Raw genomic sequence first — 27,013 nt, 5'->3', positions numbered from 1 at the left:
GAATAATAAATACAAAAACTACGTGAGCACTGGGTTTTTGGACAGGTCAAGTAAATCTTTGAAAAAAAAAAGTGTTCATCTTAATACAAGCACTATATGTGGCCCTTTTCAAGATGGAAAAAGTGAGGAGTTCCCCCCACCCCCATTCGGACTATACTCATGCAATATGTTAATAATTATACACAGTTTTTCACGTACAAACATGAATTGCAAGTAATGCAAGCCACAAGTCTAAGAAATGTATTTCTTATTCATATAAAACATGAAAGGAATCCGTTTCTCATTGAGAGGTGTAGTACATGTTAGGGATAATATGTTACGCAATAAACATGGTAATATGCAAATATGCAACGTGACAAATTCTAGATATATATTTTCTTTCAACTATGAAATATACGTGAAATATATGGAGAAAAAAAAAAAAAAAAAAAAAACAAAAAAACAATGATGGGCTTATTGCTAGCTGGAGTTCCTGCGCACACAATTTTTTTTGTATAACACAGGCCTATATACATATACATTATATTAATTGTTCAAGTATCATATGAACACTTTTCTTACATACGTAAAACACTTCCATGATGAGATACATAAAACACATCACATTACATATGGAGGAAAACAAATATTCGAAAAACAACAGGACTTATAATTTTTCCTCCTCTCCTGTTTTTTTATTTTTTTTATTTTTTTTTGTTTTGTTTTTTTTGCTTTACCATAAATTATAAGTTCCTCCGTGGGTGTGGAAAAGAGTTCCTTTAAGAAAAGGTAAAAAAAAAAAAATGTGCCTGAAATATGTAAACACAAAGTATGGTATTTGTCACATTTCTTCTCTTTTACACTACGCTTTGATACTTTGTTTTGGCAATTTTTTTTATAACGTATTTCATAACTTATTTTTTGCTATATTTTTTTCTTTATTTTTTGTATATTCTTTTCTTTATTTTTTTGCTATATTGTTTTCTTTATTTTTTGCTGTATTGTTTTCTTTATTTTTTGCTATATTTTTTTCTTTATTTTTTGTATATTTTTTTCTCCCTTTTTTGCTATATTTTTTTCTTTATTTTTTGCTATATTTTTTTCTTTATTTTTTGTATATTTTTTTCTCCCTTTTTTGCTATATTGTTTTCTTTATTTTTTCCTCTTATTTTAATTTTTTTTTATATTTTTCTTAAAGCATTTGTTCTGCTTAACATGAAGGTATGAAACAACACGACACAATTTTAAAAATTAATTCCCCTTGTTTTCTTAGCAAGCCAAAATTTACATTTTTCACATTGCCCTAACTTTGCAGTGAAAAAAAGGGAACTAACTAGATACATAAAAATATTTTGCTTCGCTACAAAAATTAAATGTATATATAAAAATACACCCCCCCCAAAAACCTTTCCTCCCTTCCTCTTTTTTTGGGAGTTTTATATATCTGTGCAATAAGAGATTACTTGGCACAGACGATCATATTACATATCCACAAATGGAAATAAAAAAAAAAATAAAATAAAAACACTAATTAAAATTTATATATATATATATATATATATATATATATATATATATATATATATATATAGGTATTTCGCTTCCATACACACTTCTCACCTTCCTACTGCGTATAAGATTCTTTTTTGTAAGATCTAAAAAAATAGGATGAGTTGGGTTAAGAGAAGAAATAAGAAACACGAAGACGAAGGGCAAGTTTTCATTTTCTTTTTAACATGCTATAATCGCATAGCTTATAATTACAAACATATATAATATTGCACGTACGGTCAGGAGTGCATTTTTATATATATATATATATATATATATAAATAATAATCAAATTACCAGAATTCACTCCCTACGCCCATTTGTGCATAATCAGATAGAAAATACTACTCTTTTTAGTGATCAACTTATTTGTTGTACATGACCAAATCGGTCAGAGGAGGAGGGAGGGGTGCATTAAGTTGTTCATAAAAATATACAGAATTATTTGTGGTGGGGAGATCTACTACTTGTTGCACATGTATATATGCATATGTGCATATGGTTCTTATATTATGCCACACGTGTTATGCCCATGCGTGTATCACTTAAAATCCTTGGTAGGTAACGAGAAGAAGCTATTGCCTTCTATTATCAGCTAAGAGAGGGTATATATATATATATATATATACCTTAAGGAAAATAAACACAATTAAAAATAGGGTTAATGTTCACTTGCTATAAATTTGCTAAAAATGTTCGAGGACTTTGTCGCTTACTTAAAAACCTATTTTTTGTATCACGAGATGGGATGATTTTTTTTTTTTTTTTCCCCTTGCTGTTTTTGTCAACCCCCCCTGACGAGAAAAAAATGGCGTAAAAAAATGGCGTAAAAAAATGGCGTAAAAAATACGCGTAAAAAAATGGCGTAAAAAAATGGCGTAAAAAAATGGCGTAAAAAAATGGCGTAAAAAAATGGCGTAAAAAAATGGCGTAAAAAAATGGCGTAAAAAATACGCGTAAAAAAATGGCGTAAAAAAATGGCGTAAAAAAGTGACGTAAAAACAAGCGTGAACGTTTTTATACTGGCAAAAGGGGACATTCATTTCTACATTTTTTTTATTTTTTTTTTTCTTTTACTTTCAATTTAATATTGAGAAAAAAGTGTTTTATGAAAATTTTAAGAAAGGTTTATTTTTTTTTTTAAAAAGAACAATCATCAAAAGATTAACTTTTCACCAAATTTCATCGTTTCATCAACGATATATTTATATAATATTTGCATGGCATCTCACATTCAGTAATTGTGTTAAAAATCGATTTATATTGCATTGAATTAGGATTATTACACTGCATAAATATATATATATATATATATATATAAATATAGTAAAATACTCCAATCTCAACTGAATAAAAGGACGTGCACAAAAAAATGCCAAAACAAATAACTGACATTCGAAAATTTCTGAAAATCAGCAGGAAGCCAGATACAACGGCTGTTATCATTATGAAGAAGAAAAGCAAAACAAAGAAAAATACAATAATTACCAAGTTAAAATTAAGAACAAAAAAGTACTTGTATACTATGGTTTTTTCGGATAGGAAGAAAGCAGAGAGAATTGAAAATTCTCTACTACCAAGTCTTAAACGAATTTACTACCCACAAAAGAAGGTCATAAAAACAGCAAAGAAGTGAGATAATGATGCATGACTTTGTGTATTTACAAGGTGAACAGAAGAAAAAAAACTGTAATATAAGGGGCCGGACGATGTGTTGTTAAGCTATTTTCATATGTACCTCATTTCATGTGCATACATATATATATATATATGTATGTATATATATGTATGTACATACTGAACGAGAAGCATTGCCAAATTACGATCAAGGTCGCGTCGGATTTGCTAACCCAGTTGAGGATTAATACTGGAAAGATGTTGTGATAGTTTACTGTATTGCTTGTTGTATTGGTATGCTTATGGATTTTTTTTTTTTTTTACACCCTACCATACACACACAATTGAAACGTTTCTGATATAAAGATTGTGAACATAAAGTGGAACAAGAAAAGGAACGAAGAAAGGGAAGAATATGCTTCATACATATTTACTGATTTGTTTATATCATTTTCCAGCCTCAGTGTTTTTTCTTTTTTATTTTTTTTCTGGAACAGCCGTTTAAGGTTTCATTTTATACAGCATGCCTACATTTTACAAAATTTTTTTTTTTTTTTTTTTTTTTTTTTTTTTTTTGCTCCACCTTTTTTAATTTTTAAAATAATTACATATGTCCACATGTGAAATATTTATATCATCAAAAAGGTTTTCTGAAAACTTTATCCAAAGCGTAAATCGTCATCTTCTGTTTTATCTTAAATAAAATAGGAATTTTTTTTTTTTCTTCTTTTAAATACGAAAAATTGTACAGAGGATTGTGGGATTGGACATGAATGAACTTTTTTTTTTTTTACTCTACCAACAATTCATTACATGCACGAACAATTTTCCTAAAAGTTTATAGGAGAACATTTAATTATTTCTTTCCAAGTTCCTATTTATGTGTTTTGAACAAACAGATTAAGACGAAGAGAGAGGTGCTTCGTTTCTTTCATTGTAGTAGGAAAAAGGGCGTAGGGGGAGGATGGTTTACAATTTAATTTTTATTTTTTTATTCTTTAGGTTATTTTCTCTCTACATGTTTGTTTTCTCGCTTTCTTGCACGTTTGCTTATTTGTAGGTTTTTTTTTTTTTTTTTTTTTTTTTTTCATATTTTTAATGACGGCTACATAGGACGAATGGAAAACACAAAATTTTATTATGCCTTTTCAAAATTAATATCTTGATTGGGGCCATTTTAAAAACAACAAAAAAAAAAAAAATAAATAAAAAAAAAAAAATAAAAAAAAAATAATAAATATTATGTAAAAACGTGCAAAAAAACGCTGAAGAAAATAAGCTTCAAAACAGGCTCGAGAAGAAGCTTACCGTCATACGAACTATTTTGGGGTGTAAAAAAAAAAAAAAAAAAAAAAAGGAGAGAAGAGTGGATAGTGGAATAATGTGTAGAGAAAAAAAGGAATTAATTTTTCTCCCTAGGCAGACGCATAAAATATGACAAATCGAGAGGAGAGTGTATTTTTCCGAAAGATCAAACCATGCATTGAAAAGTACATGCCCTGTTATTCTCCTTCTTCTTCTTCTTCAAAAGAATGTGAAATACAGTTTGAGTCTACTTTCGAATTATCATATGGAAACAGTGGTTTTCGAGATAAATACAAAGCAACTGGTTGTGAATTGTTAAATGTTTTTAACAAATGTGGCATCCTAGTAGGGTTGTTATTTATTAAATACAACTATGAGAGAGCCATAAGATACAATTTATTTCATTACTCTTTTGAGGAAGGAAAGAATGTAATTCATCACAAGTTGTTAAACAATTTGAAGCATAAAATTCGATGGAAGAATGTTGGAATAATTATAACAGCTTCTCACAATGCGCATGACGAAAATGGTGTAAAGATAATAGATCAGAATGGAAGACAAATAAATGAATTATATGAAAATTATTTATCTGAACTTGTAAACAAACATTTAAGATATTTAAAGAAAAATAAAAAATGTATCATTGATGATATTGTTCATGATATAATTAATTTCATTGCACAGTTCTTTAAAGAAGAAATAAATATCGATATATATGATAATGAAATATTTAATAATATAAACAAATTAGATAACATAATACATTATTGTAATGTTAATAATGTACTAAAAGGAAATGTGTGCATCGGATTTGATACCAGGACTAGTTCAATCCATTTAAATAATATCATTATAGAAACCTTAAACTCTCTTAATATTTACAAGTGTATAAATAATATGTGTTATGTTACAACACCATGTATGCATTTCATTGTATATTTTTTTAACGAAATATTTATAGACCAGAAATTAGACACCGAGGTTGTTAAGGACGAGAAATACGTTATACATAAAAAAAAAGGAGACTTAAATTATATGAACAATTTTCACATTCAGGAAACAAAATCAATTATGGATCTCTACTACTTTGGGAGGGAGATAAAACAAAATAACTCTTCATATGATAGTCTCAAAAACCATAATGATGAAGAAGAAACAGATTTGAAAAATAAATTCCATAAATTTAAAGACCATTTACAAATGGAAAATTATTGCCCTTCGGAAGGAAACAAACTCCATCATAGAAATTGGCACCATCTAGTGGCTCATAACAGTGACAGAATTTACTACGACTATTTTATACGCTCTTTTGAAAAGCTTTACAATTATATTAACGAAATATTTAATGACATTTTAAAAAAAAATTGTAAAGAAGAAATTATATATGTAGATTGCTCTAACGGAATAGCTAGCTTAAAATTAGACAATTTTCATGACATTTTTAAAATTTTAAAAAAAAAAATAATTAAAATAAATTTTTTGCAAGATGAAAAAAGCGTTCTAAATTTCCATTGTGGTGCTGACTATGTTTATAGGAAAAGAAAAATACCTCGAAATGGTATCAAACTTATCCAAAATCCAAAGACGAAATTGTGTTCATTTGATGGGGATGCAGATCGAGTAGTCTACTTATATGTCAATGACACATTGCCAGCTTCCCTCAAAGAGAAGAAGGAAGAAATCGCTCGTGAAATAATAAGCACAGAAGGAGTAGGTAAAAACGAGGGTGTACCCCTTCATGGGAACGTCAATTGTGTTGCCATTTTAGATGGTCCGAAAATAATTTGTCTATTTTTTAAATGCATAGCAAAAATGCTGAGCCATGTTGAGGTAAAAAAAAAATGCCAAAATGAGGGCAGTGGAAAAAATGGACCAAACGAGCCTAACACGCTGAGCAAGCCGAAAGAACAAAATGAACAACCTGAGGAGAGAAAAAAAATTGACATCAATATAATACACACAGCCTACGTCAACTCAGCTTTTATAAATCACATAAATGAAGAAAAAAATTTTGCAAATAAAAACATTGAATTGTTTCGTCATATTAATGTAAATATCATATGTACAAAAACAGGCATTAAACACTTGGACAATATGGCAAGAAAATCCACCATAGCTATACTTTTTGAACCTAATGGCCATGGATCAATTTACACAAATTTGCAAGAATTGAACGATTGGTCTATCCATTTATGCATACAAAATGATAGATATTTTGTGGCATTAAAAAATTTTTTACTTTTTTTTAATCAGACATCGGGAGACGCTATTGTGGATTTCATTGCTATCGAACTCTCTTTAACATTTCTCAATTTAACTATAAATGATTGGGACCAATTTTTTACTCCCTTGCCATCACTATACATTAATTTGCCTTGTCCCAAGTATGTATTAGACAACATAATTCCACATCCGGACCATGAAAAGTATCTAATCAAGCCTCAAGGTTTACAAAATCGAATCGACAAAATTGTTTTCGAAATAGACCCCACTCATGGGAGATGTTTTATCAGACCATCTGGAACAGAGATACTGCTTCGTATTTATGCAGAAGCACAAACTCTGAGACAGCGCGATCATATTCTGGACAAAGTGAAACAGGCACTCCTTCAGTACATTCACGAAACGGACATGTGTTCTTCTCACGAGTCATAGTGATGAAAAAATTCATGTACAAAACAGACACACATATGTGTTTATAGTGTGTATATCCTGTATAGCTATATATCCTGTACACGATGTGGAACACATTCTGTTGTCGAGGTATATAAAAAAGAAATAAACTAAAGGTGTACATTAATAATATTTTTCTCGATTCATTTTACCCATCACCACTAACCATAATACGGTGCATTATTGGCAGCATTTTTTTTTTTTTTTTTTTTTTTCTGTGAATTTGTGGCTACAAACAGCGGTACACATTCCCCATTTGCATGTTGCAATTTTGAGCACATATATATGACACCCTTTTAATGCTAATGAAAGGAAAATAAATTTTAATAACAATATAATAAACATAATATTTTTAAGTTTGATTTTCCCCATATGGTAAACATATATAGCACGAAAAGTATGCACCGTGTGCATTTATATATGTTCCAAAAAAAAAAATATTTACTCAAACAAATGGTAAAGAAATGAAATTATGAATAAGGGTAAAATAGGTTCATGTTACGAATTCAGATATGTTTTTTTTTTTTTTTTTTTTTTCTCTTTATTTTTCTATTCCTTTGATCTATAAACAAACACTTTTGTGCAAAACTGTAAATGGAAAGGAACGCAGAAAAAAGAAATGTAGCATGCTGGGTTACTAGGCAAGAGCAAAAATGAGCACATATGTCATCACAAAAAAAAAAAAAGAAAAAAAAAAGGAATACAAATTGGTATGTTCGCGTTTTAACGTTTCCAATTTCTGTGATGATGGACACACGTTAATATATACATATGTACATGTACTAATATGTATACATGGAAAGTGTGGCTTGATTTGAATACACGGGATGGTTTTTCCTTTTAGATCTTGAAACATACACACGTACGCTACATGATCATGTCCTCTCGTGTATCTTAAGTTTGTTCTGATTTGTTCATCCTCTCCCTCCATTCATTATTATACACATTTACCATTACTTGATCTCCCTAAAATTTAAATTAAAGTTCCTTTGCTGTATTATACAACCCTTCTGCAAATGTGTAGACATACAAAAATAGCACAAAGGTGTAACCATATACAAAACAGGTGCGCACCTTTGTAAAAACATAAATAAAAAAATAAACGTGTTTCTACCAGTTATTACCACCATCTATATATAATATAGAAAAGGGAATATGATGCATATACACATAAGCAAAAGGAAACAAAGTAAGGGAAAAGGGGAAAAAAAAAAAAAAAAAAAAAAAAAAAAAAAACGCTTAAAGTCTCGAAACTGACATGGCAGAATAAAACATTATCATCATTCAATTAGATCATTTTTTTTCTGAAGTAGAGGAGTCTTCGTCTCCATATAAAACTTTGTAACCCTTAATTCTTCTGATAAAGACAATAATAATGGTTATTCCTATGTTAATTACAATTAGCCCAATAATAAGAAGATTGATATATGTAAAATCATAGTTGGTGTACTTGGCCCACTCTAATAATGACAATCGTACAAAGGATACAATTCCACACACGAAATTTAGTAATCCTATAAGAGTTGAATGATATTTTGAACTAAAAGTGAACGATATGAATGTCCATAATTGTCCATTTGCACATGATGAATACATAGCATTTGATATGACTGATATCCATTGAGCGAAATTTGATTTCAAATAGCTAAACAAGTACATAGATAAGGCAAAAAATAATTCATATGTAAACATCACCATAACACCATATTTGTCTGATAAATTTCCCATTATAATACATGGAATAAATGAAAAAGGTAATATATATCCTAAAATATCATTTTTATCTTTTGATAATATATTTTCTACCACACTAAAATAGAAAGTATTATATATTGCATTTAACGGTCCATATATCCAGAGGCATAAAAAATGAGCACATGTACATATTTTTAACAAATCTCTAAAGCTAGTCGAATTTAACATACTTTTTTTATTTTTCTGATTAGAACTTGTACTATCATTAGTAGTGGTATTTTCTCTATCCTTCTTCTCATCATTCATTTCGATATCTTTTTGCATTCCCAATTTGTGTGTATTATTATCATTATTCCTGAGTTCAGCACTAGCTGTATTGTTGTTTCTTATGCTACTTTTCAAGTTATTGCCACGATTTGCAGTTGCACAATTTCCTCCACTTTTATTTGCACCGCTAGGGGGACCATGAGGTGGTCCACTCTTTGCCATATCATTTACTTCATTCAAACTGATGTTCTTGGTACTGTAATAATTGTCAAATTCATATTGCCTAAAGTATCTAGTTTTTGGGAAAAAGAATATAGTCAAAATGAAAAAGAAACCTACACTAATGGACATGTAGCATAACATAAACGTTTTGAAATTCAAATTGAATCCACTTATTAGCAAATCAAGTATTGTCATTGTCCCCGCTGATAGGGATCCTGCTCCTGATATGATATTGACAATTAAATTTTCATTCCCTGGATATAAACCAGATGCATTTAATGTCGAAAAGGATGCCAAATCAATACTAGCAGCCATAAATACACCAGATATGACATAAGCATCAAATTTTTCATTTGATATAATTAATAATATCCAACCAATTAAATTTAAAATATGTCCTAATAACATACTTAATCTTGAACCCAAATAATCAACTATTATTCCATTGAAAAAGGAAAAGGCAAAATATGCAGAAGAACCGAAAACAAATATTGTTTGAACAGCTTTATCTTGATCTTCACATACATATCTTTTATCATCATTTTTGTCATATCCTCCATGTTCATTCTTTACACATTTCCATACATAGGCACCTTCTCGAAATAGTAAGTTTGATAAATTAGGCCATCCAAAGAATAAACGATTTGTTAAAGTAATTAACATAAAATACATAAATAAAATCACATTTCTATTTATATTAAATGGAGTCTTCTGTTCTGATGATACATGTATCTCTTTTTTATCAAGTAATTCATTTAAACTGTTTGGCATATCATATCCCTTCAAACTTAAAAGCTTGAAGTTCCTGTTCCCCTTGTTCTTTTCATTATATCCATCTGGTTCAGAAAATTTTGATTCCTCAGCTTGATTTTCCAGGCCTGATTGGGCCAGGGGAATATTCGAATTGTTTTTGGACCCCATCAATTATTCAAGCATTATTTGGTTACCCTTTTTCACTGTGGCTGAGTGGGTGATTCCCCGGGGGGTAAAATATATTAGTCTGTGTCTATATATTTATGTGTGTGTGTATGTCTATATATTTATGTGTGTGTGTATGCCTATATATTTATGTGTGTGTGTATGCCTATATATTTATGTGTGTGTGTATGCCTATATATTTATGTGTGTGTATGCCTATATATTTATGTGTGGGGGGGCATGTGTGTCATGCAACGCACGATCAGATTTGCTCGCTCAAATGAGGAGAGAGAGTAATGCAAAAAATTTACAAACAAAAAGGTGCATGTGGATATAATCACAAAGTATGTTAATGTTTTTATGAGCTCAACATTATGTCTTTTTTTTTTTTTTTTTTTTTTTTTCCACCTCTACAATACTTCGAACTATTTCTCACATGCATAAATATATACAATGGTATGTGTTTATGTATATAATTCTCTCTGTGATGAAAGGGTTTCCCAAAAAAAGTAAAATAGCAAATTAGTGAAATGATGAAATAGTAAAGTAGTGAAATAATACAGCAATGAAGCTATGAATAAACATATGTGATGACATTTATGCTTTTTAAAGCAAAAATCCCACTCACGTTAAAAGCTATTTTCTCTTTTCAATTATGATTTGGGAATTTTTCAAATGTTCAAGTAACAAATCGTAGCCATGTGTCACACAGGCAATGACGTGAGAGCGACTATATTGGCTTATGGGGTTACCAATTTTGACTTGCCACTTTTCGACTTCACTTCGGCCTTTTAAAGATACCGTCAGTTGCCTAGGCCAAATGCTTAAAAGGCAAATTATGGGGGAAAATGCAAATTATGGGAGAAAATGCAAATTATGGGGGAAAATGCAAATTATAGGGGAAAATGCAAATTTAGGGGGGAAAATGCAAATTTAGGGGGGAAAATGCAAATTATAGGGGAAAATGCAAATTATAGGGGAAAATGCAAATTATGGGAGAAAATGCAAATTATAGGGGAAAATGCAAATTATGGGAGAAAATGCAAATTATGGGAGAAAATGCAAATTATAGGGGAAAATGCAAATTATGGGAGAAAATGCAAATTATGGGGGAAAAAACAAATTACGTAGAATAAAAAAAAATTACGTGGAAAAAAGGAAAATTTCGTGGAAAAAAACAAACTGTATAAGAAACTACTCCAATGTTATACACCGGTAAGTTAAAAATGAAAGAAAAAAAAAAAAAAAAAAAAGAAAAAGAAAAATTCGTCGAGCTCAAGCAAATATGCAACTAAATGTAAAAGGCATTAAATTTCATGCCTTTTTATTTTTGTTCACATTACAGTTATTTGTAAGTTAAATGTGTTTAATTAAGTATGCATACATATATGTATTAAATTATATGTATAAATTTACATGCACAATTTTATATGTGTAATTATAAGTATATTCATTCACTCGCATATTATTATAAATATACAAAATAAATGGCACATAAAAAAAAAAATATACTTAAAGATGTTACGTTGTGTACATGTGAAATATACATTTAAAAGACTTTCTCAAAATATTGTATTTTGTTATTCACATATATTTAATGGGATGGGAGAACAAATTTCCCCCCCCTTCCCTCTGGGCTCAAACGGAGTTATTATGTATCTCGCTCTATATATACATAGATTTGTTTTATGTCTCTTCAAATATAAGTGGATTGTTCATACAGCGCACAAACATTTGTATGAAATGTATACATATATATATATATATATATATATACTTATGTTAATGTACCTATATATATACAATATATACGCATGACTTAATGACTTTATTATTTTGCAACTCAAGGTATAAATAATTGAAAAATAATTCCCCCTTTAAATGATTTTACAAAAAAAAAAAAAAATGTAAAACAAATGTTGCATACACTCAGAATGTAAAAATGAGTAAGCAAAAAAAAAAAAAAATTCAACAAATCTTGAGGGAAAAAAAAAAAAAAAAAAAAAAAAAAAAAAAAAAATAAAAAAAACTTGAGGGAAAAAAAAAAAAAAAAAAAAAAAAAAATGACCATTCAGGTATAATTTCAAAAATAATATGAACATGTAAGAACAAAAGAGTAATTTTTTTTTTTTTTTTTTTTTTTTTTTTTTTTTTTTGGTTTGTTTCAAAAAAAAAAAAAAAAAAACAAATGATAATTTAATTCCCAGTAGAAAAGTTCAAAAAAAAAAAAAAAAAAAAAAAAAAAAAAAAACAAAAATGATAAAAATATAAATAAATAAATAAAAAAAAAAATAAAAAAAAAAAAAAAAATTTTTTTTTTTTTTTTTTTTTTTTTTTTTTTTTTTAGGGTTTGAAAAAAAAAAAAAAAAAAAAAACAAAAAAAGAAATTAAATCCGAAGTGTAAAATGGAAAAAAAAAAAAAAAAAAAAAAAAAAAGAATACCCAAAATGATGACAACTAATTGATTACTTTGAGAAGAAAAAGGATAATTTCAACAAAGAGACATGTTTTTTGTTTTCTTTTTTTTTTTTTTTTTTTTTTACATTTTTGCGTTTTTCCTTAATAGTTCAAACATGTCTGTGGTAGAAATTGAACAAAAATGCGAAACAAATGCATGTGTCCAAATGGGTGTAATATTTCTTTTTTTTTTAATTATTGTCTCTAATGGGAAATGAGAAGTGTGTAAAATAAAAATGGTTAAGCGGGTTTGTACATGTAAGTTTGTCTGATCATATCACACACTCAGTGATTCACACATCAATCTCGTAAGAATAATGAATATATATTTTACTCGCAAAAAAAGAAATATGGAAAAAAGGAAAAAATATTGCATACCTTGGACAATCAGGATACATCAACATTATACAATTCACTACATTATATATATATATATATATATATATATATATATATATATATATATATTTTTTTTTTTATTTAGTATATATATTTCCCTCTTGCTTATTACAAATCTGTAGACTTAAAAAAAGTCCTACCCTTTTTTTTTTGTATGTTCCAACAAAAAAAAAAAATTATTCTTTCCATTCGCACATATTCAAATACATACTAACACACACATTTGCACGAATGTTCAATCTTAATTTAATGCTTCTCTTACTGGAAAAGAGTGCGTCATAACATTCTTCAAAAAAAAAAATATATACCTTATGGGTTAAAAATGATATAGCACATATTAATGTTTTTACAAAATGCACTATTTCATGTTATATATGAATATCACATTATGGTAAGCCAAGGGTGTGAAAAAAAAAAAAAAAAAAAAAAAAAAAAAAAGAAGACGAGAGAAATGGAGAAGTAGAAAAATGGAGAAGTAGAAAAATGGAGAAGTAGAAAAATGGAGAAGTAGAAAAATGGAGAAGTAGAGAAATGGAGAAGTAGAGAAATGGAGAAGTAGAGAAATGGAGAAGTAACGAATGAGATAAGCTCAGTTCACATTTTTTCATTTCTATTTTTTTTTTTTTTTTTTTTTTTTTCTTCTCTTTTGTTTTAATATTAAAATTTAAATTAAGTATGAGTTATTCACTTTATCAACTGTTAAATTTGTCTTAACAGTTAATTTAACTTGTCTATATTAGCCTCACTAGTAGGTGTGAACGTAAAAAAAAAAAAAAAAAAAAAAAAAAAATGCCATTTCTGTTCTACGTTTTGAACACATTGAGTAAATAACAATAGATTGAATAAAATCCCAACTTCAATTAAAATATTTCTTTCAAGTAAATGATGCAGGAGCTTGGTTGAGTTCATTTTTATACTTTGCTTACTTTTGCTTGCTTCACCTTTCCGCAGAAAAAACTCATTAAGCTATGTAAACTGGTAATATTACCTGAGCTACACCCTCAAAAATACTGAATTATCTCCCATGTGCACATTATTACAACTAATAATAAAATAAAAAAAAGGAACAACATAACTATTACACTTAAACACACGTCTACATATTTATTTCCAATCTCACAGTCTCTTATTTGATCATGTTATGCGTTTTTTTTTTTTTAAAGATGTAATAACTGGCTCAATAGGGGATATACAAATTTTATGTCTTAACAAACCATTTATATAAATATAAATATATATATATATATATATATATATATATATATATATATATCCTCCCTTTTTGACTACTACTTTTGTGGTAACCAAAATGGAAAGAATAAAATATCCCCCACATTGGGGCACTCGTGATGTTCTGAAAGTCACATCATAATTAAATGTGTCTTGTCGTGTTAATTAGGATATGCAAAATGGTAGGGGTGGGGGGAAATTACAACTAAAAACGGGCTCAAACAGTGGAAGAAAAAAATGTAAAATACTCTCACCCAAAATCAGTTGCAAAAAAGAGTTTTGTAAATAAAAAATTGTGCAGTTAAAAATTTGTGATGATAAAAAGTTTTGCAATCAAAAAATTGTGCAGTTAAAAATTTGTGATGATAAAAAGTTTTGCAATCAAAAAATTGTGCAGTTAAAAAATTGTGTACATATTTTTGTGTACACAATGTAACAGCTAAGAGACAAGTAAAAAGGCAACCTATGTAAAATTAGTAATGACATGGTCAAATGTGCCATAACAAAAAAATAAAACAAAACAAAACGGAGGGAAACGAACGGGGATGTAAGTAAACAGTGAGATGGCGTGAAAAATTTTCAAATCCAACAACACAAACCGAGAAAACAAATAAGCTATTATTTTTTCCTTTATAAAGAGTGTTCAAATGAGTCTGGGTAAATATTCCTGAAGCTTTTTCTTTAAGTGATAGATATATATTCACATTGCACTAAGAAAATGAATTAGGTTAAAAAGGAATTTTATATTCCCTTTGGAAAAAATACCCTTAAAAATGAATCTTATACATGTTATATAATACTCTACCTCTTAACTTCACATATGTTTTCGGTTTAAGGTGGAAAAGGAAAGATTTCTCTTCTTTTCACACTCAAGGAAGGTTAAGTTGTACTAGTTTATATGTAGAACAAACATATGGTGTTCAATACCAATTACACACACAAATTCTTTCATTTCTGATTAAATATATCGGTAATAATATAATAAATTATGTAAAAAATTTCTTTAGGCAAATTAGATGAAAAATTCGTCTTCGTTGTAATTGATGATTGGCAATGAAAATGGGATAAAAAATTTAGCTCATGTGTGCACGTATCAGGGATTTCTGCTGGTGTTAGCATTTTTACTACTTCCACTGCTTCTACTGCTTCCACTTCTTCTACTGCTTCCACTTCTTCTACTGCTTCCACTTCTTCTACTGCTTCCCCTGCTTCCACTGCTTCCACTGCTTCCACTGCTTCTACTGCTTCTACTGCTTCTACTGCTTCTACTGCTTCCCCTGCTTCTACTGCTTCCCCTGCTTCTACCGCCTCCCCTGCTTCTACCGCTTCCCCTGCTTCCACTGTTTCCCCTTTTTCTACCGATTCTATCTTCTTCGCACAGAATCGTTTTATGGATTGCAAATTCGAAGATACATGCGAATCCAAGGCCTGCAGAGAATCCAACAGAATTAGCAAATATATGATCCAGATGTATAACCCCCATGTGTGCTCCTTTTGATGGACAAAATGTCTAGCTATTACATGAATATAGTACACTACTTGTTTATAATTGATACCATAAATATACAAATGAATGCATAAAGGAGTTGTTGAAAAAATAGAAATTAAATTATCATTTTTTTTAAGTTTTGACAATGTAGCACAATTAGAACTATAATATTTTGAAGAATCAATTATTTTCCTATTATATTTTTGGTGGATATATTTTCTTACGCTTTTTATATATTCAATGGTTGCATTTTTCCATTTGTCATTAGTGTTTTTATTAAAATCCGTTTCTTTATATTTGTCTAATATTGAAAATATTTCATGAGTTGATTTGTTATTAACACTATTTTTCATATTTTTGTATTCCAATCCATTTTTTATTTCCTTTGCAGTTACTGTACTTGGAAGTTTATCCCTTTCATTTTGCATATGCCTCATAAATTCTATGATTAATTTGTTTTCTTCGTTCATTGTATCACTCTCCAAAATTTCCTCCATCGGAAATGCTTCACTCTGTAGGAGTGCATCGTGTTTATTCATTTTGAATGCTTTTAAATAATAAAACAGTTCCTCATTCGCAGAGGTAATGGTGTAGAATGTTATAAGTGATTCTTTTTCCAATTCTTTTTTTTTCTCTCTAGGCGAATATACCTACAAAGTCCTTTTTTTTTTTTTTTTTTTTTTCTTACATTCCTTCGATGAATAAAAAAATCCCTTCATTTGTTTTATCTCTTAATGAGGTGAAAGATGTTAAATTACCTGTTTTAAGAATTACAATGTTGGGAGTTGAAGAAGAAAGAGATTTAAATAATATAAAATACTAGCAATAGTGTGCTCATACTCCTAATGGGTTCAATCTATGGATAATTGCCCTTTTTAAAGTCGGTGAAATTGCAAATGTTCAGAAATACGCAAAAAATAAAAAAATATGTGCTTCCTTTAGAAATCATTTTTTTTTTTTTTTTTTTTTTAATTACAATGTGGAAGAAAATTCTTCTGAACTGTTCAGGTGAAAAATATTTTGGAAAAATTTATAAATGGCTTATTAAGCCGAATGTAAATAATTTTTTTTTTTTTTTTTTTCTTTTTTTTCCACAAATTAATGTTTCCACTTGAAGAATATTCTTAGAGCATAAATGATGGACACATAACAAACCAAGTTATTTACCCCCATTACTTCTCTACAAATAAGAGTTGCTTAATAATTTCTAATTCGAAACTTTCTATTTCCTACTTTTTCCCAACCCCGTGATATTTCATCTCTTCGCTTTATTGTTTTATCGTAAAAAAAAAAAAAAAAAAAAAAAAAAAAATTACATACAAGTTTTTCTCTCAATGTCCATTGTATATACACAAACCTCACGAACATGTAAACATTTATTTTGTTATGGAAGTTAATTTGGAAAGCATGCTTTTTACGTTCTGTATTTAGCGTATAACAACGAAGGGTTTTTATTTTTTTTTTTTTTTTTGAACAAGTAATTTTTTTCTCATAAAAAGGTATGGTAATAAGTAGGGGGTAATATATCTGTACACGTGAAGACAAGATAAATATATTTCATAATGAACACAGGGAGACGTACCCATTATGTCGCAGCCAACTCATTTTTCTTTTCCTTCCCAGTGATATCCTTATTCTAATACACCATTTCATCGCTTGAATCAGAAAAAAAGTCACACATTTTTCCGGTTAAGGATGTGTTTAAAATCGGTATGTTCATAAAGTGGAAATTTCTCTACTTAAAAAAAAAGAAAAAAAAAAAAAAAAAATTAACAACAGTCCATCAGTTTTGCACCTATCTAAAAGGGTAAAAAAACAATGAAATGAAATTGGACAAGAGGGAATTTGCATCACTACAAGTTTATTATATGGACGAAAATGACATAGGTGATGCAAACGAAATATGTATAACCACCTAATAATTATTAACCGAGGGGGGGGGGCAAATGGTGAAGAGGAGAAATATTTCCCCGTCCATTTTGCAACGATTTTGCAACGATTTTGTAACGATTTTGCAACGATTTTGCAACGATTTTGTAACGATTTTGTAACGATTTTGTAACGATTTTGTAACGATTTTGTAACGATTTTGTAACGATTTTGTAACGATTTTGTAACGATTTGTTGTGCGTTCCCGATGTCTTGTTCATTTTCTTGTCACGAACAAATTTAGTAGGGGCACTAATTACGTAATTTTCCTTTCTCCTTTCCAAGTGCTTTTGCAATTGAGACATCTATAATACTAGTACTGCGTAGGTGCAGAGGGGAAGATACGAGTAATTTGGATCATTTTATATTTTTTTTTACATTTCCCTCGCCTGTCATATTATCACGCATATGATGTTGTCACGCGTACCAGGTTGTCACGTGTACCAGGTTGTCACGTGTACCAGGTTGTGTCACTGCAGTTGTATTTTTCCCTTTATACGTCTGTCCCGGCTTGACCTTAGTAATTTTGCAAAAATGGACTTATTTTTTTTCGGATGTGCTCCCGATTTATCACTTTTATCTAAGTCATTTGTACTTGGGGCTTCAAAAGTGATGTGCTCATTTGCTGATAAATGGGAATTCTTCATTTTTTTCAAACTCCATATTAAGGAAAATCCTTTTTTTGGCAAATCATAATTACGTGAAGTAGTATTTGTGATGACATGTTCATCTTTTTGTGGAAGGTTGTGAAAATGAGGATGCGTCTCATTAGTATTGGTTACATTATTTTTATGACTTCGTCTGTTCAATCGTATTGACAATTTTTCTTCTGTATTTTGATTTTCTTTTTCCAAAGTGGGATGATAATGATCATGATGATGCTCCTTTTCCTCACGTAAAACATTCCGTACATTAATTTCAAAAGTATTTTTTATTTTTTTTTCTTTTTCCATTGCTCTTTCTCTTGGTGTGCATTCATTATCCTCATCCATATTACTGACCTCATCCTGCATACTACTTATGTATCTATCTTGAACTCTTGTTTCATTATTCCCTTTAACATTTTTATGGGGGCTAAAACTTTGGCCATCTCTTCTATTTGGGAATTGGACTCTTGTTACACCAGTTACTACGCTAGATACTACATCAGCTACTTCTCTAGGTGCCACTCCAGACATTCCTCCCCTTCGAACCTTTTCATACCTTACACTCTTGATATCCATAGAATTATTTTGTACATTGTCCTCTTCCTCTACGATTGAATTGGCCATATGTTCTTTTTTTCTCAAATCGAAAATGTTAGAATTATTTCCTGTCGAATTTCTGCTTCCTGTGTTGCCTGGGGTGTTTCTGCTTCTATTTTTATTTTTGTCACTGTAAATTTTCCTGCTTTGAAAAAAGTTCTCGTTACCCTTAAAATTTTTCTGTACTTGAATCGATCCCACTTTGTTCCATTTTTCAGCGGAGGCCAATGGCCACCGCCTTCCCCCCAGTTGTTGGTCTCCTTCGTCTCCACTAACTTGGATGCTAACCTCACTATTAGATTTGGCACTATATTCGGTACCAGATTCGGTACCAGATTCGACACCAGATTCGATGCCAGATTCGATACCAGATTCGACACCAGATTCGATGCCAGATTCGATGCCAGATTCGATGCCAGATTCGATGCCAGATTCGATACCAGATTCGGTACCAGATTCGATGCCAGATTCGGTACCAGATTCTATACCCGATTTGATACTAACTTCCCCATCGTCACTTCTCTCCTGAGTCATCGTTTCCTCCCGTTTACCCCCATTCCTGAGGTTCCTGGAAAAGTACAGTTCCTCTGTATCCTTTGACAACTTGTCCTCTTCCTTGGGTTTACTGCTAACTTCTGAGGAAGACATGCGATCTAAAAATTTGTCGATCACACAGTGATTACACCGTTTGGGAAACAATTCTGAATTTTTTGTTTCTTTTTTCTTTTTTGTTTTTTCATTTGACAAATCTGAATGTCCATTTGTTTGAGTGGTTACTATCTTTCCAATTCTACTGGAAGGTGGATGTTCGCTGGAGTGTATCCATTTTTTTAATTTTCCATTTTTCCACTTTCCCAGTTTGAGAATAATATTACTTGAAGCATGTGCAAATACAGGGTTGTGTATGTTTATGTCTCTTTCGTTTATACGGCTCAGGTTTATGCAACTGAGGTATTTTTTCAAACGTTCTATGTCTTCAAATGGTTCTTCTTCTTTCCCTTTGTCTATTCCCCCAGGAATGCCTCCCGATTTTTCCTCCTTTCCCTGTTGTTGCTTCTTAGCTAGTTGCTTCTTACCTGGTTCCTTCTTACCTGGTTCCTTCTTAACTTGTTGTTCCTCCTCATTCTCTCCATAGGAACTTTCATAAGCGTGGCTTACCCTCCTCTCATAACTACGATATTGAAGAAATTCATCGTGTTGTCCTTCGTGCATTTTTTTTACCCTCGCTGATGTTTGATACTGTGGATGGAAGTAGAAAGCATCGTCTTTTATATCACCCATTTGATGAAAAATGTTCTCCCCCCAATTATCTAAATAGTAATTTGTAACAGAACAAATGTGGTCTTTTATTTTTCCATAAAAGTTGTGGTTAAATTTAAAATTATTGCATTTTTTTTTTGTTTTCAAATGTTCGAAATAGGAGCAACAGGTCTGATAATAGTTCATGCACATCAGCAATGTTAAGAAGTGGTACGCGTCGTAGTGGTTGCATTTGTCTAGCTCTTCACTGAATCCATTTTGAGGGAATTTCTTCTCCTCCTCCTCTTTGTTGATTCCATTTTGAGGGAATTTCTCCTCCTGTTTGTTGACTCCATTTTGAGGGAATTTCTCCTCCTCTTTGTTGACTCCATTTTGAGGGAATTTTTCCTCCTTTTTGTTAGTTCCATATTTTCCTTTTTCTGTTTCACCATAGGTTCCCCCTATTACCCTTTCTAACGTGGCATGTACTGGTCCTTCATCAAAAAAGGACTCGTTAGACAGATTCAGAAAAAAATATTTTTTAACTTGATGTGTATCCCTAAAAAAGAAGAAGAAAGGTTTTTTGTGATGCTTCTCGTATTCTCTAACATGCTTTATCAAAATAAAAATTCCGTAACCATGTTGTTTATTATTTGTCCAGTTCCCAAAATATATTCTCCCATCATTCCATTTATAAATTCCTACACCTTTTTTATTATTGGTGCTCGTGTGATAACCGTAGAACTGTCTCTTGTCTAACCACAGAATTTCACAATTCCCTTGTATGCAATTATTTTTCCAATTCCCTATATATATTTTTTTTTTTCTAAAAAAATAAATGCCTTTTTTAGAAAAACAGTTATTTTTTATATTTCCAATATATATTGATTCATTTTCCCATATGAAAGCACCAAAACCATTTTTATTACCTTTTTTATAATTTCCAATAAAGACATAATTATTATGAACATGTTCAATTCCTTTTCTATTCTGTTTATCATTTAACCATAATCCTTTATAAAATGTTCCATTTGGATGTATAAAAATTCCATACTCATTTGCTTTTCCTCCTTTCCAATATCCTATATATTTACTTTTGGAAAAATGAACATACAAACCAAACCCAGTAATTTTATCATTTTCAAATTCGCCTATATATATGCACTGGTCAGGTGTGATGACAACCCCTAATCCGTGTTTTTCATTATTATCGCTAATTTCTCCAAGGTATATAACGCCAGTGTCGTCCACGCACATCATATACGTTGAATAATTCATAATTATATATTTTAAGAAAATTAAACTTGTAACATTTTTTTTTTTAAAGTAAAGGAAAAAGTCTTCTTCATATTCTTTAACATACATTAATATTTTCTTAACATTAATTACATAGTCTCTTTCGAAACTATCACTAAAATTGTTGCCTTCTTTTTTGTCCCCTTCATTATTAATATTTTTTTTGTCTTTGCATTTTTCGCCTGACTTGTTCATATTTTTTTTTTTCTTCAAGCGATAAAAATAGCTTTCCTCTTCTGTTTCTTCAGTTTCACTCAACATACTCCTTTCCAAATTTTCGTCCCAACACAGGTACATGTCTTTCAATTTTTTGTTCTCTTCTTTGTTTCTTATTCCCACTTTTGCATTACTCATTTCCCCGCAGCTGCATTTATTTCCCATATTTTTATCCTGGTTATCCTCTTTGTCAGTCCCTTGTGTGTGAAATTGTTCAGGTGAAAGTCTCACTTCTTATTTTGCATGTGGTTAGGAGCACTGTGAAAGAGTATTAGACAACTGCCCGCTCTCCCCTGGGAGGAGGGATCAGGTATATGTCCCACAAACCATTTAGCTAAGGAATACTCAATTAGTACTCCTTTTGAGTCTGTCCTTTTGAGTCTACCCTTTTGAGTCTGTCCTTTTGAGTCTACCCTTTTAAGTTTGTCGTTTTGAATAAAGAGTGACTTTGGTAGTAGCTAAACTGGTTTAAATATAGTGGGGTAGCGGTAGGGAGAAAAACACATACGTAAATTGTGCGGGGATTAAAAAGCATGTTTATTACATGCTTCAACGTTGAAGGTATGATTTTTTATTTAAAAAAAAAAAAAAAAAAAATTTAGGAAAGCTTTGCACATGCATATTTACACATGTAAAAAATGCAATTGTTGGCTTGTACATGAAGACAGAATTTTCTTTTCTGACAAGTGGAAATGAAAGAACAAAAAAAAAAAAAAAAAAAAAAAAAAAAAAATCCTTTAATTATTGTGGAGGTTTTTTTTCAATTTCCCACATTAACTAATTGAAAAAAGGACAACAAAAAGATGAAGTGTAAATAATAGTAATAAGAAAAAAATGACCTCGACAAAGTAATGGTGTAGTGACATAGTGACAAGGCAATTTCTCCACCTTTTCACTTTTTCTTACAGACCCATAGGTCTATTTTTTCAAGTGGACGTGTGTGTGTGTGTGTGTGTGTGTGTGTGGTGCTATATATCTGCTCTTGCACTATTACAAATATTGAGAAAAAATGGGAATAAATTAAACCGAGTTACATGCAATTCACTTGAATAAAGTTGCGAAAAATTAAGTTGAGGTAATATCAAATTACTTGTGGGAGGACGAAGTGCGAAATGTCGTTGTACAGTAAGTCATGTTAGAGTAAATTGAGTTTAACAAAAATTCAAAGGTGTGTAAGCATATAAGTACGAGGATACATATGCTCATATATATGTGCACATGCAATGGGGCCAATTTTGCCACCTTTTCTCTTAGCACTTAAGGGAAAATGCTAAACTACATAGTCTGTATTTTCCCCCAGAGTCAATGTGTCTTATATGTTAAATCCTGAGAAATACGTTCTATTCTCAGCAACACTTTTTTTATAGTGATCTATTATCTGTTGACAAAAGCTGTTGTGTGTGAAGTCCTGAAAATGGGGGGAGGGGAGTTATTTTTTAAAAACATATGATCGTAAGTAGTGCAAAATAAAATAAAAAAATAAATAAGTCATACAGGAATGAATTTACAAAATGAACATGACAAGGATAAAAAAAAAAAAAAAAAAAAAAAAAAATACCTTAATGTCTTTCATTTTAATCCATGCAATTTCTTGCGTTGTTGTTATATTTTCCTATAAAAATGGGTAATATATATGTAAAATTTGTATAGAGAGTAAAAACAGACAAAGCCAAAAAAAAAAAAAAAAAAAAAAAAAAAAAAAAAAAAAAAAAAACAAAATTTTTTTTTTTAATAAAAGAACATAAAAGAAAAAAAAAAAAAAAAAAAATAAAAAAAAAAAAAAAAAAAAAAAAAACATAAAAAGAAAAAAATTAAAAAAAAAAAAAAAAAAAAAAAAAAAAAAAAAAAAAAAAAAATCCCTTATTTTTTTTATTTTAATCCGTAAAATTTTTTGGTTTTTTTTTATTTTTTCCAAAAAAAGGGGAAAAAATATTTAAAATTTTTATAAAAAAAAAAAAAAAAAAAAACAAAAAAAAAAAAAAAAAAAAAAAAAAAAAAAAAAAAACATACACCCAATTTTTTTTTTTCTTACCGCGTTCAGGACGGAACATACATAAATATACGTGTCATATGTGAGATGAGAAAATACATGTTTAAAATGGTTAATCTTAAAAAAAAAAAGAAAAAAAGAAAAAAAAATAGCTATTTGTAAAAATTTTGTGTGCATCTTTGCAAGCAGACAAGCATATATACACCTGAACTGTGCAGGTAAAAAAGGGGGGGGGGAAAGAAAAAAAAAAAAAAAAAAAAAAAATACATATATATATAGTATAAATATTTTCATATACATATGAAGAGAATCACAAGGAAAAACACAAAAATTACGTATGTAAAGGAATCCCTCAGAGAAGTGCTCAAATTTAGGTTGCTTAATATCTCATTTAAATGCTGGAATGGGGGGAAATGGGAACATATAGGAAGGGTGTACAGATATATATGCACAAAACAACGGTTGTAAAAAAAACCCTATATCATATAAATTATTGTACGCACGTATGGCAACGGTTTATGTTCACGTGAAGAAACAAGATAGGCAAATATATAATATATGCAAAAATAAGTAATATTGGACGTTTCAAATAATTTTTCTCTTCTTCCATAATTATACCGTATGAGCAACTTTTTTATCAAATTGATCGAGGAGTAAAAAGGGAAATAAATAGTGCATTGAAAATAAATTCGAATTTGTGTTTTTTATCATCAAGTAGTAATCACCTTCTTTATATTCTCTATTTGCTTGACCTGTTAAGGTTATTTTTTTTTTATGCCTACTCTGCACGCGATCGTTCTCAACATGGCCGTTCTTTACATTGTCACATTTTACATGGTCGCACTTTACATGGTTTCTCTTCACACAGTTATTCTTTTTTACTAACAAAACAAGACACACTTTGTCCGTTTTTTTTTTTTTTTTTGTTAATGGAACACACTTAATCTCGACGTTTCTATCTTGAACACACAATTTGCAATCATCAGGATGACTCAAATTATATGAATTGTATATTTTATTATTTTTTTTTAAATATATAAGACAGTGTTTATTCAAGGGACATTGCTTACATTGGGGAGAATTATTACAAATGCTTGACCCAAGGTCCATTAAGGCCTGACTAAGGTCAGAATAATTGGAATCGTCCGAACATAAAATATTGCTTATCTCTTCACAATGTTTCGTTAAAACAGTAGAACTGTTATAATTAATCGTATCTGTAATTCTCGAAAAAATCCGTATAATATTTGTGTCAATACATACATCTTTCCTGTTGTAAAGATGTATACAAATCGCTTTGGATGTATAATCACCTATTCCTGGTAATTCTTTTAATAATTTCAAATCATTTGGAAATATCCCATCGTATTTTTCGACAACATTTTTGCAACAGTTTAATAAGTTTTTCGCCCTATTATAGTACCCTAATCCCTTCCATAATATCAGTACTTCATCCAAGTTACTTTTAGCTAATTCAAATATGGTACTCCATTTATTCATCCAATTTAGGTAAAAATTCAAGACAGTGTGTACCTTGGTTTGCTGAAGCATGATTTCACTTACATAAATTTGATAACCTCTCAAGCTTAAATATTTCTTATTACTATTACAAAATATATTGTCCATATATTTTATTTCTGTCTCCTTTATATTAATAGGACAATTATAATAAGATACCAATTTACTCTTCGACTCTTTTATAGATGAATTTTTTAATTCTTCACAAATATCCGTCTTTAAATTTTCCTTTTTAATTCTTTTTATTTTAGGAAGGGGTAAATTCCCTTTATCTTTTTTCTTCCCTTTGGACATAACTATAGTTTCATCTTCATTATTCTCCAATTTTTTATTAATTTCCATATTTTCCACTTTGCAAAAGTACTTTCTGATATCTCCTTGACTCTTTTCTCCATCCATCTGAACACTTGTTGTGTAAGGTGGTTGGTCATTTCGCCATGGTAATTTTCTCCTATATTTGTAATACCATGCTAGCAGATCTTTTTTTATTTCTGAGCTGTGTTTTTTCAAAAAATCGTAGTGGTACGCTGGGAGGGCAGGTTCCTCACTCGGAGAAACCTGAACATTTTTTGCCTCACTCGGAGAAGCCTGAACATTTTTTGTCTCACTCGGAGAAGCCTGAACATTTTTTGTCTCACTCGGAGAAGCCTGAACATTTTTTCCTCCATTCGACTGGGATTCGTCCCATTCATCGACGCTTATCTGGGGGTGATCAGATTTCGTGTCCACCATTTGATATTTTTGCATACGCTGCTTTATCAAAAAAAAAAAAAAAAAAAAAAAATATAACAAAATAAAATTAAAAAAATGCAATGTAGTTTGTTCTTCCTATTTGGAATTTTTAGAAATGTATAAACGGGGAAGGGAGAGAGGGGTAAGAGGGTATCTAACAAAAGGGGTGGAGGAAACATCCTCGATGCTTATTCTTATAATTTGGAACTGTTATAACACTATTTTTATTTTATTACACTTTATTTTTTATTATTTTTTTTATTTTGTTTGCCTCTCTTTTTACTGTTTACAAAGTGAGAAAAGTAATTCCTAGGTGTCCTTTACCGTACATGGTCCTTTTAGTTTACTTATTTTTTTTTAAACATTTTAAACGACGTGAAAAGTGCTAGATTATTTTCTTTCCCCCTTTCGGAGTATTCTTCTTGTGTGTTTTTTTTCAAAACTTTTTTCTTTTTATTATATTTTTTTTTTTTTTTTTTCTTTTTGAGTAAAGAAATGGGCAGGTAATGTTTATCACATGTTTGAAGTTCTTTGAATCAGGTGTGTATATAGCTAGCTGCCCCTCAAACAAATTATCGTCTGTTTTTTTTCCTTATCTGAGGACATAAAAAAAAAAAAAAAAAAAATTAGAATAATACAGAAGTTGTGACACAGATGGGTTGGAAAGCATGTTCATAGAGAGGGTGTCAGAAAAATATGTCTTTTCTTCCAAGTTTGTGAAATTCGCAAATTTTAATTCATGCTTCACTTCTTTCCTTTTTTTTTTTTTTTTTTTTTCCTTTCCAATTTATGTACAGGTTAACAACAAATTGTGATAAAAAATAAAAAAAAAAAAAAGGAATCAGATAATATGGATGATAGAATTAAATTTTTGTTCCATAAATTTCCATTTTTTTGTTATTCTTTTTTTTTGATCATATCACTTTGTAAGTTTTCGATGTATGCAGTAGGTTTAAGGATATGTAAGTCTTCCCCCTTAATTCATAATTTGGTACATTGAAAGAAACGCCTTAAAAATAAGGTTATTGCTATAAGTTCTAACGATGA

General features: G+C 29.8%; 6 protein-coding genes across 6 annotated transcripts; 2 read left to right on the top strand and 4 right to left on the bottom strand.

The window, feature by feature from the left end:
- Positions 1-2,902: 2,902 nt before the first annotated feature.
- Positions 2,903-3,166, top strand: PGO_092690 (60S ribosomal protein L38; the record flags this gene model as incomplete). The annotated part of the gene is made up of 1 exon (XM_028687857.1): positions 2,903-3,166. One exon carries the CDS (start codon positions 2,903-2,905, stop codon positions 3,164-3,166), a length of 264 nt encoding a protein of 87 aa, XP_028543658.1.
- Positions 3,167-4,581: 1,415 nt separating this feature from the next.
- Positions 4,582-7,107, top strand: PGO_092680 (phosphoacetylglucosamine mutase; the record flags this gene model as incomplete). Its single annotated transcript, XM_028687856.1, has 1 exon — positions 4,582-7,107. One exon carries the CDS (start codon positions 4,582-4,584, stop codon positions 7,105-7,107), a length of 2,526 nt encoding a protein of 841 aa, XP_028543657.1.
- A 1,311-nt stretch (positions 7,108-8,418) lies between these two features.
- Positions 8,419-10,230, bottom strand: PGO_092670 (transporter; the record flags this gene model as incomplete). Its single annotated transcript, XM_028687855.1, has 1 exon — positions 8,419-10,230. The coding sequence occupies one exon, from the start codon at positions 10,228-10,230 to the stop codon at positions 8,419-8,421; it is 1,812 nt and encodes a 603-aa protein (XP_028543656.1).
- Positions 10,231-15,261: 5,031 nt separating this feature from the next.
- PGO_092660 (hypothetical protein, conserved) lies at positions 15,262-16,341 on the bottom strand (the record flags this gene model as incomplete). Its single annotated transcript, XM_028687854.1, has 1 exon — positions 15,262-16,341. One exon carries the CDS (start codon positions 16,339-16,341, stop codon positions 15,262-15,264), a length of 1,080 nt encoding a protein of 359 aa, XP_028543655.1.
- Positions 16,342-18,201: 1,860 nt separating this feature from the next.
- Positions 18,202-21,891, bottom strand: PGO_092650 (phosphatidylinositol-4-phosphate 5-kinase; the record flags this gene model as incomplete). Its single annotated transcript, XM_028687853.1, has 1 exon — positions 18,202-21,891. The coding sequence occupies one exon, from the start codon at positions 21,889-21,891 to the stop codon at positions 18,202-18,204; it is 3,690 nt and encodes a 1,229-aa protein (XP_028543654.1).
- A 1,147-nt stretch (positions 21,892-23,038) lies between these two features.
- Positions 23,039-25,981, bottom strand: PGO_092640 (A/G-specific adenine glycosylase; the record flags this gene model as incomplete). The annotated part of the gene is made up of 5 exons (XM_028687852.1): positions 23,039-23,134; positions 23,285-23,338; positions 23,759-23,833; positions 24,052-24,114; positions 24,335-25,981. 5 exons carry the CDS (start codon positions 25,979-25,981, stop codon positions 23,039-23,041), a joined length of 1,935 nt encoding a protein of 644 aa, XP_028543653.1.
- Positions 25,982-27,013: the final 1,032 nt, after the last annotated feature.

This window comes from Plasmodium gonderi, assembly GCF_002157705.1.
Source record: "Plasmodium gonderi DNA, contig: Chr09, whole genome shotgun sequence".
NCBI lineage: Eukaryota > Apicomplexa > Aconoidasida > Haemosporida > Plasmodiidae > Plasmodium > Plasmodium gonderi.
This window is presented reverse-complemented; position numbering and strand designations above follow the sequence as displayed.